Source organism: Letharia columbiana (assembly GCF_014066305.1).
Source record: "Letharia columbiana isolate WasteWater2 chromosome Unknown Sc0000023_s0, whole genome shotgun sequence".
In the NCBI taxonomy this organism is placed as follows: domain Eukaryota; kingdom Fungi; phylum Ascomycota; class Lecanoromycetes; order Lecanorales; family Parmeliaceae; genus Letharia; species Letharia columbiana.
The window spans coordinates 355,512-367,839 of record NW_023501064.1 but is presented as its reverse complement, the minus strand read 5'-3'; the positions used below and the strand labels follow the sequence as shown (position 1 = coordinate 367,839).

The following is a 12,328-nucleotide window of genomic DNA, read 5'->3' as shown; positions in this document are numbered from 1 at the left end:
TCTGATAGGTAGCCGCGTTCTTGATCATCACAGCCATGGATCTCGCAAAGACGCTCATACGCAGCGTGGTACGGGCTTTCTATGATACGCCCTTCGTTTTGGTCATCGATGCGTTGATGGTCCACTCGGCGTTCGTGCGAGCCCAGCAACGTTGGGTGGTTGGAGCTGAATGACCTGACAGATTGCCCAATGAGGACCTTGCATACCTGTTGCAGATCCCGAGCAAAGAGCTGCGAAAGCTATGCGGAAAGTTAAAGGAGGACCGTCTGCTATCAGTGTACGTCAGCTGCTTGCTTCGTGCTGCACTTTCCTGAGGTCTCGGCTAACGAGACCTTCAAGTCACTCGCGCCTGGAAACTCGCGAGGGTCAGCAACGACCGATAAACAAAGACTACTACTATGTCGACTTTCATGCAACCATCGATGCCATCAAGTATCGCATTTTCCAACTGACTCAAAAAGTTGAAAGCATGTACAAGCCGAGCGAGGAGAAAAAGGATTTTCACTGTCCGAGATGTAAAGCTCAGTGGACAGAACTTGAAGTGCTGGATATACCAGTCCCAGAGGGGTTTGAGTGTCATCGTTGCGGCGGTCTTCTCGAGAGAAAAGAGCAACTCGATGCTGGCGACTCGACGGGACACGCGAAGCAGAGCAGGCTCATGGATCAGCTTTTTGGTCTGCTCAAAATGCTGCAACAAGTTGATTCCGAGGACATTCCGAGTAACGACTTCGATACTGCTTTCTCGCACGCCGTTCTTGTGGAGAGAAATATAGTTGTGAACCCAGGACAGCAAAGAGTGACTTTCAACGCTCCAGAGCCTCCTCCAGCTGCGGTGAAAGGCATGATGCCCCAGCTCGTTGCCGCGCAATTAGATGTCTCTGTGACTACAGGCTCCGAAAGAACAACCGCGGAACAAGCTGCAGAAGCTCAGCGAAAAGCAAATATTGCAGCGCAGAACATCTTACCGGTCTGGCATACGACTTCTACTGTCACTGGAGAGACCACCGTGGCTGGGAAGAAAGATGGTGAACAGCAGGTAAATGGCCGTGCTTTGCTGAAAGAGGAAGAAGACGAAAAGAAAATTAGCACCGAGGATGAGCAAATGGCGGCATACTATGCGGAGATGAGGCGAGAAGAGGACATAGAACAAGAAAGGAAGAGAGTAGCACGAGAGCAAGAAGCAGCATCGGAAGACGAGGATGAAGGCGACTTTGAAGATGTCTTGTCAGCATCGCGAAACGGCACGCCTTCAAGTTCCATGTCCGAAAATTGGAAAGGGCCGCCAGTTTCTCAGACCAATGGAAGCGTCAAGCGGAAAGGGAGCGAATCTGGAAGCAGCGCACCTGCAACCAATACTTCTACTCCTATAGGCTCTGGCCAAGCAATCGAGGAAGGAGATGGTCCGGTACTTAAGAAGGTTAAGTTCGAGGATCGAAAGAATGGGGCAAGCGCGGTCAAATCTGAGGCAGAAGAGCAGGTGGACAACGATTCCGACGAAGATGAGGAAGCGAATTTTGAAGATGCACTATGAAGCCCTCGCATAAGACGTGGACAGCTCTGTCCTCAGGCATTCTCATAGCGATGAATGTCATTAGCTCACATCTAGAAAGCCGTGTCCAGAACCTTCTCTCCATATCCTACTGTCTCGTGTTTTCCAGGCTACAGGTGATGAGGATGCGCCATTCTTAGGGCTTTCTCCTTTACTCTAGAGCAACAAAAGATTCCCCTCTAGATCTCTTTGCTTATCTGATGCTAGATCTGCAGTTGAGGTCATATTCGTTTGCAGCGTACTCTACGACACTAAAATTTGCCCCTTCTATCAAATGCGTCCTTTTCGATCTATGACAATTGGTACTACTGCTATATGGTCATTCGGATGTGTGGGTTCAAGGAAATTTTCCAGGTGTCCGTATTATCTCATTTCAAGTATCTTGTTCCTGGGCCGCTGTCATCAATTCCCACGGTAGAGGTCTTTCGAACTATCCCGTTTACGGGGCCTCTTCAATCTCACCACGCTCTTGTTGCGAATCCAATCTCCCGAGATTATGTCTAACACGGTGTCTTCCCGAGGCGAGGCACTATCCACAAAAGCTCCATCGATAGTTATGAACCCTGCCATCTTGGTCCTGCGTGAACAGAACACTTGATGAACTCGCGACTCTTGGCTCTCAGTCCATCAGCCTTCGGCAAGTCACATGCGTCGAGTCACTCACTCCTTCGACCCGTTTCGTATCCGTGTTAGTATCGAAATCCCACGATATCAGACCGCAAAGCATCTACACCACGCATATCACACGCAACGAACCCCGCCAAAGCTCCAACATGACTTCGAATGTTATACCCCGACCGAACCACAGCCCGCGTCCGTATTCTCAGACGCCGCCCCATCACCGTAACACATGGCAGAGTCACCCGCCCCGTAGCTCCCACCGCTGATCCGTCCAATACCTCCGACTGCTCGCCGCGCCTACCGCTTGAACCGGTAGGCACCCACCGTCCTACTCGTAGGACCGACCCATCACACCATTCATTCGATCCATACTGCGTAGCAGGCGCAAAGACTCTCAGCGACGGCGTGTCTTGAATCATGCAGTCGACTTGCTCGACAAGGGAGCTGTAGCTTGTGAGAGGGGGGGGGGCGGGAAAAGAGATCTTTGGAGGCAGCGGAAGGCGACAACGCAAACAAAGCAAAGAGACAATGAACGACGAACGGTGTGCATCCTAAGAATCGAAACCAAGCAAATTCTTAAAGGCGCTCTGCATGAGGAACCAAAGTCAGGGATGGGCAAAAGGGCTAGCAAGCCACTAGAGACATAATATTATCCTAGATGCCTCAATTAGAAGGGTTTTGAGGACTTGGCCTTACATTTTATCAAACGGACACCTCGGACTTGGAGAGGAAGGTAATGCATTGAAGACATCTCTATTTCACATTCAGGGCCTGTCCTCCTTAGGCCGCCAATTGATCGTTCGTGCGGAAAATGAAGCTGTGACGCCGAACGCCTCGCAATAATCATCGGCACCCTTCCTGAGTACACGCCTGGAGCTTGCCAGCTCATCGTCCTCCACATGCGCAAGGCTTTTATCGCCAAGATCCTGCAAGAATGAACTCCTCACCAAGTAGTCTATCGTTGTCCTGGTCCATGTGCGCCGTTCAATGCATCGCTTCGTTTCCATGCTATCACGTGGATCCCCAATCTTTACTCTGCGCCAGGATTGCAAATTACTCGTTTTGTACTCCGTCATGTTTAGGTGTTGCGGATTGAATTGGCTTCCTTGTAATGCTGGATCATCTACGGAGAGGGGAACTCCGAATCTGAGTCTGTAGGTATGTCGTCGGATGCATTGTTCCAAGTTTCTAGAACAGGTCAGAATAATTAAAAATGATGATCCATCAGCAAGATATTACCTGAAGCCGCTTCATCCACATCAGAAACCGTCAAAGCCTCTAGGCTGGCTACGATATCTTCATAGCCGTCAGTAAAGAGGAAGGAACATGGATCGTTCAAGTAGACTTACTTTCGGCTTCAACAATAGGCCTTTGATCATGTTCCGGTCCGTAGTACATCTGAAGACAGTGTCTGATAACAGTGATGACCTGTTCCACGCTCTTGGCGTCCTGGGTCTTCTGCGCCTGCACCAATAAGTGGCAGCGCCTCGTACAAGCTACTTGAAGATCTCTCCCAACCCTTTCGATAAGTTCAGCATACTCCTCGTCATCCATGGCCTTGATGTCATGGCCAAATACAAGCGTCTTAAGGAGGTCGATTGTGCTATTTCGCACAGGCTCCTCAAAGTACATCACTAATGGAGGCGCCCATTGCGGCACTGTCTTCAGGACGCAGCGATTGAAGAAGTCTGGCGATCTCTCAAGGCTTAGGCTTTGTATTCGGCGTGCCTGGGTAAAAAAGTCGAGATGCTCCCGCCCTCCAAACACCCCAATTGTGTCGACCTCTCCAGCAATGTAGTTGATGACATGCCGGGCATTGATTTCCGCTGGACAAGATTCACAAAAGACGATTGCGGCGCGCAGAAAAGGCGCAGCCAAAGTTGCCGGATCGATGTTGATGCCACTGATGATCGTATTCTGAACCAGTGTGAGCGTGCCAAAGTCCGGCTCTGCAAGGACCATCGCTCGGATTATTCTCTTCGTAGCTGGCGGATTGCTGCCCGCTTCGAGGATCTTGGTCAAAAATACACAAGTATCCTTCGAGCGTGAAAGGTCGCATCCGAAACGCATGTATTGATCCTCAATAAAAGTCAACGGCATTCCGTCTTTCCTCACCTTGCGCTCACGGGTTCCCCGTACGGTTTCGTCTCGTAGTTCCACTTTGTCCAGGAGGTTGGCGAGCAGCTCGGTGAGCTTGTTCAAGGAGAAGTTTCGGCCCTTCTCCACAAGGCGGAAATAATGGCCGTAGTGAGGATGCTCGTTGCGGAGTCGTGGAACTTTGGGGTTGTCAACAAGCAGAATTTCCAGACAGCCTGAAAGAAATCCTTGGTTTAGAAGAACGTGACACTCATGTACCCCGAACAGGACCATTTCGGCCAACAGACCAAAGTAGTCATCCCAGGCGCGTATGTGTACAGGCATGAAGTTCCAAAGGTCTTTCAGACGGCGAACGAGTCTTGGAAAGACACCATCCGGGTGCATATCCTTTCTTGATGTTACGCGCGCGATCTCGTCTGCTTCGTCAAAGCCAAACCACCGCGGCTCGTTGTTTCGAAGATGCTTGAGTGCAACAAGGATCATGCCAGCAAAGTCCTTGCGGACTTTCGGAGAAGGACAGCGGAGCAGCAGGTTACGCAGAGCGGACTCATGATGCAGCACCCAGTCTAGGGCGATTCTGCAGCAGGTCGAGCAAGAACCGATAACTTTGGTTAGCGAAGCAAGCATCTTCCCAAAATCGGGACAATCTTTGGATCTCGATAGTACCCTGTCGAGATGATCTAACGACAGCAGAATGGCTTCCTTCTCCATTCCATGGTCTTCCGTACACTTGTCTTCGTTCACGATCCGAAGCTGCTCCAGAAGTTGTCTTACGAAGGCTGCATGCGCCGGATCGAACATGCAATAGGTCCGAAGCCAACCCCCGTTATTGAAAGCGACAGGGGTTTCGATCTCAGTCGGCATTGGACTCTTGGCTGGGACCCCAAACGATTTGGGAGAATGAGTTTCGTCGTGTGGCGATTTGGGGTCGCATCTCTCGTAGAACAACATATACGCATTCCAGGACTTCAAATAACGTGACGAGTAACCGGAAGATTCGTTGAAGCCTCCAAAGCACTGATCCGGAATATGTGAGTTGTCGAAAGGTACCACATCGATGTCATTGAACTCGACCCATGTCTTGCCGCTTGCAGAGCCTAACGGGCGCTCCTGAATGTACGAGTAGTAGTGGCCGGATTCGGCGGTACCGCTATGAACGAGCACACCGACGAGGTTGAACAAATCGGTCGAAGCTGACTCCCCCGGATCTTTCAGATAATCGACATGATAAGGAGCCATGTCAATCTGTTCTGGAAATTCGAAGATGTCGTTGATTTTACTTCGCATACCAGTCATGACATCGTAGTCGAACCTCTTCAAGTGGAATATGAGATTATTCGGGATATCCTTGAGGCAAGCCCTGATAGCCATTAGCAAATAGCAAGGGATAGCACTCATTGGGAAGTACGAACCTTTTAACTGCATCAACATAACAGCCGCATGATGTACAGGAGTATTTGTTGTCTTGAAGAAACAGTTAGTTCATCCAGAACACATCATTTGGAATTGTGTACCAACCTCCTTCCATGACCTCCCCACCCACATAGGCGTTGAGACTGTCCAGTAATGTCAGCTTCCCCTGAATGTCACATTGAATCGCCGAAAAAGGTTCCAATCTTTCAGAGATGTGTGAACACTCCTTAGACTTGATTTGCTGCACAATTTGGCCGCCATAGAAAGCGCGAAATGTCTTTTTGTCGGCGCCGGACAAGATCTGACTCTCCCATCTGTCAAAGAGCAAGTTGTAGAACTCATCAACATCCATTTGTATTGAGACATCGATGGCGGTATTGTCATACGTGATTAGGGATTCCGCGATGCCCGAGGGATCCACAAATTTCAGCATCGACTCTTGCATAAAAGCAAACAGCTGTTGGGTTTCGTGGAGCAGTCTCTGGGATGAGGATCCATCTGCAACATTGGTGTTGAGCATGAATCCTCGGAATTTGACGTTCATGAAGAGCTGAGTGAACAAAGAGTTCATATAGCAGGTATTGGATAGATTCCTTAGGCCAGGATATCCTGCTGGAGCTCGGATGCATTTTGTTCGATCGAAGTTGAGGTTCGGCTCATAGTGACATTCTTCTGAGATTTGAGCGAGACCCCATGACCATGCCTGGGATTCCTCACCTTGGGAGAGCAAATCTCTGACAAGCATCAGCAATTTTTGATAACCACCCATGTCATTGCTCAACGCCAAGATGATGGAGTAAATTTCCTCACGCGTTCTCGTAAAGAGATTCGGCATTCGAGTCTGGGTCAGAGCGCCATTGATGGAACTTGGTATCTCAGGAAAGAGGTGAGCTCGGAAGAGCTTTTCCGCAAGGCCGTCACTATAGGAGTTAGAGGAACTCATAAGCTTAGAGCCAGGAGACCTACGGCGCTTCCAAAGGCTTGCCCAGCGACTTAAGGACCTGGAAAGACCAGTTCAGCAGAGAAGAAAGTCCAAGGACAATCCAGTCTATCTGGTCGCGACCCACGAACTGTTCATCATTAGTGATTAAAAGTCAATCTAGAGCACTCCTACCAACCTCTTCGTGTTCATGTTTCAAAAGTAGTCCGCTCCAACCATGAACGTAACTCGATACATCGAGCGTCCCATAATATGCGTCACCAGTCGATCTGAAGAGGAGCGTCGCAACTTCAAAGAACTGTTGCGAGGCTGTGTTTCTATATTGAAGGCAATGAGGAATAACCTTCGCTATGTTCTCCCAGAGGTAAGAGTTGAAGTTTTCCGCTGTTGCTGTTTGGGATCTGCCCATTGAATTAGCAGATCTCTCAAGTGAGCCTTGTTGAATGACTGTCCAGCACTTACGCAGATTGAGATCGACATATACTTTTTACCCACTCAGCCACTCTGACACGTGTCTGCCACTTTGGTTCGTCGAGCAAAAGTCGTTGCAAGAGCTCGGAGCACACATCCGCGTCCTTGAGGTGTTTCCAGAAAGTATCGGAGCAGAGAGATGCTTTTAAAAGGGCCGCAAAGGAGTTGATAGCCAGGAAATCGGCCTCGGAGCTGTTCAATACGGTAAGAGCCTCTGAGATCATGGACAGCAGACGCTTCAGGAGCGCCAGTGGATTGGGGAACACCGACAAGCCGACTTCGGCAGGCATAGGCTCTGGATAAAGGCTTAGGTCAGTAAATGATGTAACAGGGAAAAGACGGGCGCAAACCTTTGAGGAACATATGTAGACAGTCTACGAGGCCTAATGCCACGACGATATCGACTTCGGCGCCATGCGACCCAAGGTTGAGGTTCAGTGTCGACATGGTTGCACTCAATAACTGAATGCCATGATGTATGAAATCAACGTTCGCAGGACCCTAACCAGTGTTAGAAGATACCATTTAAAAAACAAAAAAAAAGAACATCTAGGATGCTTGCGTACATTCTGCGTCTGCTGTACCAGGCAAGTCCTGAGCGCGTAGACCGAGTAGAGAATTTTGAAGGGCGCGGTCGGAGGAAAGACAGCTTCCAGCGTCGTGTCTTGGGAAAGAATCAATGCCGTAATACTGCTGTGAGGCGGAAACGCAACCAAAAACTCATGGACCTACACACCATCAGTAGTCGAAAAGGTTGCGAGACTGGTTTCCAGGACCCACTTCTTTGGCAAGCTTGTCCTCCATACCCAACAGCTGATACAATTCGGAGAAATGAGCCAGTATTTCTAGCTCGACCGGCCGCAAACCGGATGCTTGAGAAAGAGGTGGCACGGACTCAGCATCTGCAACTCTCCTGACAATGAGAAGACCCTTCTGATCGAACTTCAGACTTCGGAGCGTCTGGTTAGCGATACTCTTCAAATTCAAGACTTGACCCCCTGCAATTGCACTAAAATTGGGAAAGCTTGTCAATGAGATCAAGCGACTGGACAAGTCTTGTATGGTCTCAAGGTCCCCAACTTCCAGCGTTCGAATGTCAGTACCTGCACCACCACTAAACGATTGGTAACGGATACTGATAGGGTCGCCTTTGAGCCCGCGGGATTCTTGAGGCAGCTGAGGCTGACTCTGTGGCTGGGGGCTGTATTGGGGACGTGACCGAACGCCGTGAATGAACTCCTTTAGTATCATGAGAGATCTGGAGAAGCACAACTTTTGCGCCTGGACCTCATCTTCGGAGGCAACAATTACCATTGGTTCATCTTCCCCACTGGATGTCCCGTCGCTGTAAGATCGTAACTTGGAGGCCGCGGAGCTCAATTGTCGGATACAACGTTGAATTATCTCGATGTGTATGGCGTCAGTCGCAGCCTGTGTTCTGCGTTGAACGTCTGGCGAATCAAGACACAATGCAACAAGCAAGCTGATGGATTTATGTTCTATGCTACCCGGAGGCGCTGTCAGTGACAATTGCCAAAGTAGATCTGTTGCAGTCGGCCCTCCATTAGCGTCCTTATCGAGTCGGGATGTTGCCATACATGATTGGTAATGGACAACCTCTTGGACGAATTGCAGGCAACCACTGTTGTAGTACCGGGGTTGTAGTCGGGGAAGATACTCTTTGATCAGTTGGTCAACAAAGGGATTCTCGGTGGCCTTGCATCGTCGTAATGCTTTGAGGAAGCACATCCAGCCATATGAGCGGGCCCGGTCATGAGGCGCCCGAGACCCTACTGCAAAGTCCCATAGTTTACCGCCAGCGCTGGTGGTGATAGTGTCTGGGGCTGAAACTATGATGTGTTGGATAAGGTTGCAACGGATGTCCAAGCGCTCTTCAAGCATCTGAGAGTGACCGTTTGAAGATCGTTCGATGTCTATCATATGCGCGAACTCTTCGATCATCAGAGATGTCACATTCGACCCTTTAGTTAACATTATTATTTCCCCTTCTGGGTTCTGGTTAATCAGAGCAGACATGGCGGAAATACTGCCTGTCGCATATTCGGTCCGATCTGAAATGTCTTTGATGCATTCCTTGTAGATGGCTTTTCTGTCCGAATCACTAGGTCCAAACTCGAGCAAGCTTGCAAGTTCGTTTCTTGCGAAATTGTGAATCTCTCGCTTTCTCGAGTGCTCCAAAGAGCTCTCGGCTAAAGATTGGCGGATGAGCCGAATGCATAAGTGGAACGGTGCCATATCCATCCTCTGGGGGAAAACAGGGTTCTCGCTTTGGCTCAGGCTCCACGTTCTTCGAAGATGGTCAAGCAGCGTTCTGCCATAATTGTTCATGCTGGCATCAAAAGCATGAATTGGAATTTCGTTGAGTTTCGCTGTCAGGTAAAGTAGTATCGGGTAGCCGGCGATGTTGAAGATACCGTTTAGCATAATTAGTAATGCATCGATGAATCGTGAATCTGGACTTGTGACGACTCCTTTCCAAATGACATCCGACTGAACTTCGGTATATCTGCCTGTGACAACAAGAAAACCCACAATATTGGCACATCTGTTGATTAGCTGTGGGTGGGATTCAACACCAACGAAATAATCCACAAGCTTGTTATCGAGCATGAAGTCGGAAAGATACTGGGCTGTCGGATGGTCTTTACCGCCTTCGCGATTTTGGACGTATTTTTGATACACTTGCACCAACTCCAGCTGCATTGTATCGACACCCTGGACTCTGATTTCCATCCGGCCTTCAAGAATGCACTTCTTCAACAACCCAAATTTCCAAGCTAACTCGACAAGAAGAGCCCCATCATCCCTGTCGAAATCTTGAGTAAGAGCAAGTTCTTCGTGTATATACTTGCGGGTCAGCTGCTCGTCTGAGCACGCTATATTCTGAAGAAGCGTTGACATCCCATTGACAAGGCCTTGACTAGTTTCGATGGACAAGGCCGAGACCTGCTTGCTGATCAAGGTCTGGAACTGATTGTCAATGACCGCGAAGAACTGATACATTTGATAAGGCAGATCCCTTAACGAGGGGAGCCACGCCTCCTCGGTCGCCGCACTGCTGCTTTGCAAAACTCGGTAATGATTCATCACCTTATTGGCGATGTTTAAGTGGACCCAAATACTTTGAGTTATAACGGGACATTTTTGGGAACGCTCGAAGAGTTCTCTACAGATTTCGGTCATACATCTGATACCACTTGCTGGTGGTTGTATGAATCTGCTGACTATTGCGGTCACTGGGACTTTGACGTCGTACCTCGATGTATCGACGACGGACTTCCAGAATGGAGACGTATGGCTTTGGAGTTGGTTCAAAAAGATAAGATAGCGATTGCAGATCAGATCTGGAGGATTCCCAGGATCTTCCAAGTGTCCAGCCAGCGTCTGGTTATCGATTCGGGCCATTCGCATAGCCAATGCTGTGTACGCAACGAAGAAATCCTGCAGAGGGTCGATGCTGCTCGTCGTATCGCCAATACTCGATTGCGCCAACTTGACATTCCCAATCTTGTTGCTGAAATCGATTACAATCAGTATAGTCATGTATTACATAAAAGGGCAAGCACTACCTTCGTTTCAAGAGGCCGTCCACCAAGGAAGGAAACTCTTCCCAGAAGGCACGCTGTTCATGGTACATCTCCCACCACTGAGAGGTGTGTGGCTCTGTTGTTTCAAGATACATTTCGATCCAGATGGATAGACGGCGAAAGTATTCACCATCATCGAGGTCACCTTTAGAGGAGTCAGCTGGCACATTCCCTACAAGCAACGGAACCACTCACCCTTCTCAAAGGTCTGGGCGAGCACAGCTACAGTTTTCCGCAGGTTCCTGCTCCTCTCACCTAGATACGGAAAGTCTTCTAATACACTCTGTTGGATGTCCTTCGCATCCATGAGACTTGTGGCGCTTATCAAAGGTTTCCATCTTGTCTCTCCTGATTCATCATTCATATCTTCGATCTCGGCGACTTCAATCTCGGGGCTGCGCGGAGGAGAGGAGGTCACGGAGATGACATTGGATGGCGAAGAGTCCAATTTGCTGGACGGGTCATTAGAGCTAGACGGGACATGGTCACCTCCGCCTCCACCCCGCAACGAAGGTGTGCCACCGATTTGGGCGGATGTCTGTGTTGGAGAGGTGATCGTGCTGGGTTCTCGGACGTTGATGGTCACTTCTTTGCTGGGTGTAAGGCTCATAGATGGGAGCCCACCAGCTGTTTCTGAGGGATGGGATGAGATGTGGGCGCGTGGAGGTGTTGTTGGATCTTTAGCAAGCTCAGGGTCGGTCGGGGTAGCTCCCAGTCTGTCGGCAGACATGCTTCTGTAAAATCGGTCTCCACTGTCCAAGCGAGGGCGTTTCCTTGTGCCGGAAGCGTCGGTGTCTTCCATAGGCTCTCTGGCCCCAGCGGACTTTGCACGAGTAGGCGTAAAGGCCGAGCGTGTTAGAACTGAGTCCATGACATTGTGCTTGCCAAGCGTTCTGGGCCGATTGATTGTGGCCAAGAAGCTGAGGCTGAGTGGATGAAGTGAGTGAAGTAGATGAGAAGACTAGTGATGAAGCTGGAGAGTGCAAAGGATGAGTCAGGATGAGCTCTATGATTTTTGGATTGTGTAGAGTGGTGAAGCTGTTGTTGTTGTTTGAAGCTGACGAGGGTGTGTCGGGTACTCTATGTATGTGTCTCTTCGGAAAGTGACAATTGATTGATGATCATCAACCAGGATTAAGGGTAAGTTAGGCAGAAAAACGCGCTAGTATGAGTAGTCTACTCTACCCCGCGATGCGCTCATTGGTTACGAACCCGCGAAAATTTCTAAGGTACAAGTTACGGAACTAAGACCCCTCGGACCCTTCAAAGTTCGTAGCTTGGGAGCTTGGGAGCTTGGGAGCTTGGAGGCTTTGGTCTCTACAGACCGCAGTAGTGTTGAATCAAAGCAAACACTTCTATTGGTTTAATTAATTGATGATTCGCATTCTTACGGTGCACAATTGGGCTTTGACCTAGAGTAGTGTATGAGGTCATGGTGGGCGACTCTTTAGGCTAGAGTATGTGGCCGCAACAACATCTCGATCAGAATTCTCTCACCACTCAGAAAACTAAAAACAACTCCACCATGGGATCAGCGCCATCAGGAATCGAACGTAAGGTAATAATGAATAAAGCCTCCGAGAAACACACCCTGCCCAAAAACACCCAATCAAACATTCCATTAGCTTG

At 49.3% G+C, this 12,328-nt stretch overlaps 2 protein-coding genes across 2 annotated transcripts; one reads left to right on the top strand and one right to left on the bottom strand.

Moving 5' to 3' along the window:
- Positions 1 to 35: 35 nt before the first annotated feature.
- HO173_007214 (uncharacterized protein) lies at positions 36 to 1,531 on the top strand (the record flags this gene model as incomplete). The annotated part of the gene is made up of 3 exons (XM_037309118.1): positions 36 to 130; positions 182 to 277; positions 340 to 1,531. 3 exons carry the CDS (start codon positions 36 to 38, stop codon positions 1,529 to 1,531), a joined length of 1,383 nt encoding a protein of 460 aa, XP_037163979.1.
- A 1,762-nt stretch (positions 1,532 to 3,293) lies between these two features.
- On the bottom strand, positions 3,294 to 11,570 carry HO173_007213 (uncharacterized protein; the record flags this gene model as incomplete). The annotated part of the gene is made up of 13 exons (XM_037309117.1): positions 3,294 to 3,358; positions 3,410 to 3,466; positions 3,520 to 5,627; positions 5,680 to 5,731; positions 5,786 to 6,600; positions 6,647 to 6,750; positions 6,799 to 7,021; positions 7,083 to 7,386; positions 7,442 to 7,592; positions 7,658 to 7,819; positions 7,872 to 10,626; positions 10,682 to 10,844; positions 10,895 to 11,570. The coding sequence occupies 13 exons, from the start codon at positions 11,568 to 11,570 to the stop codon at positions 3,294 to 3,296; spliced, it is 7,635 nt and encodes a 2,544-aa protein (XP_037163978.1).
- Between the last annotated feature and the right edge of the window lie 758 nt (positions 11,571 to 12,328).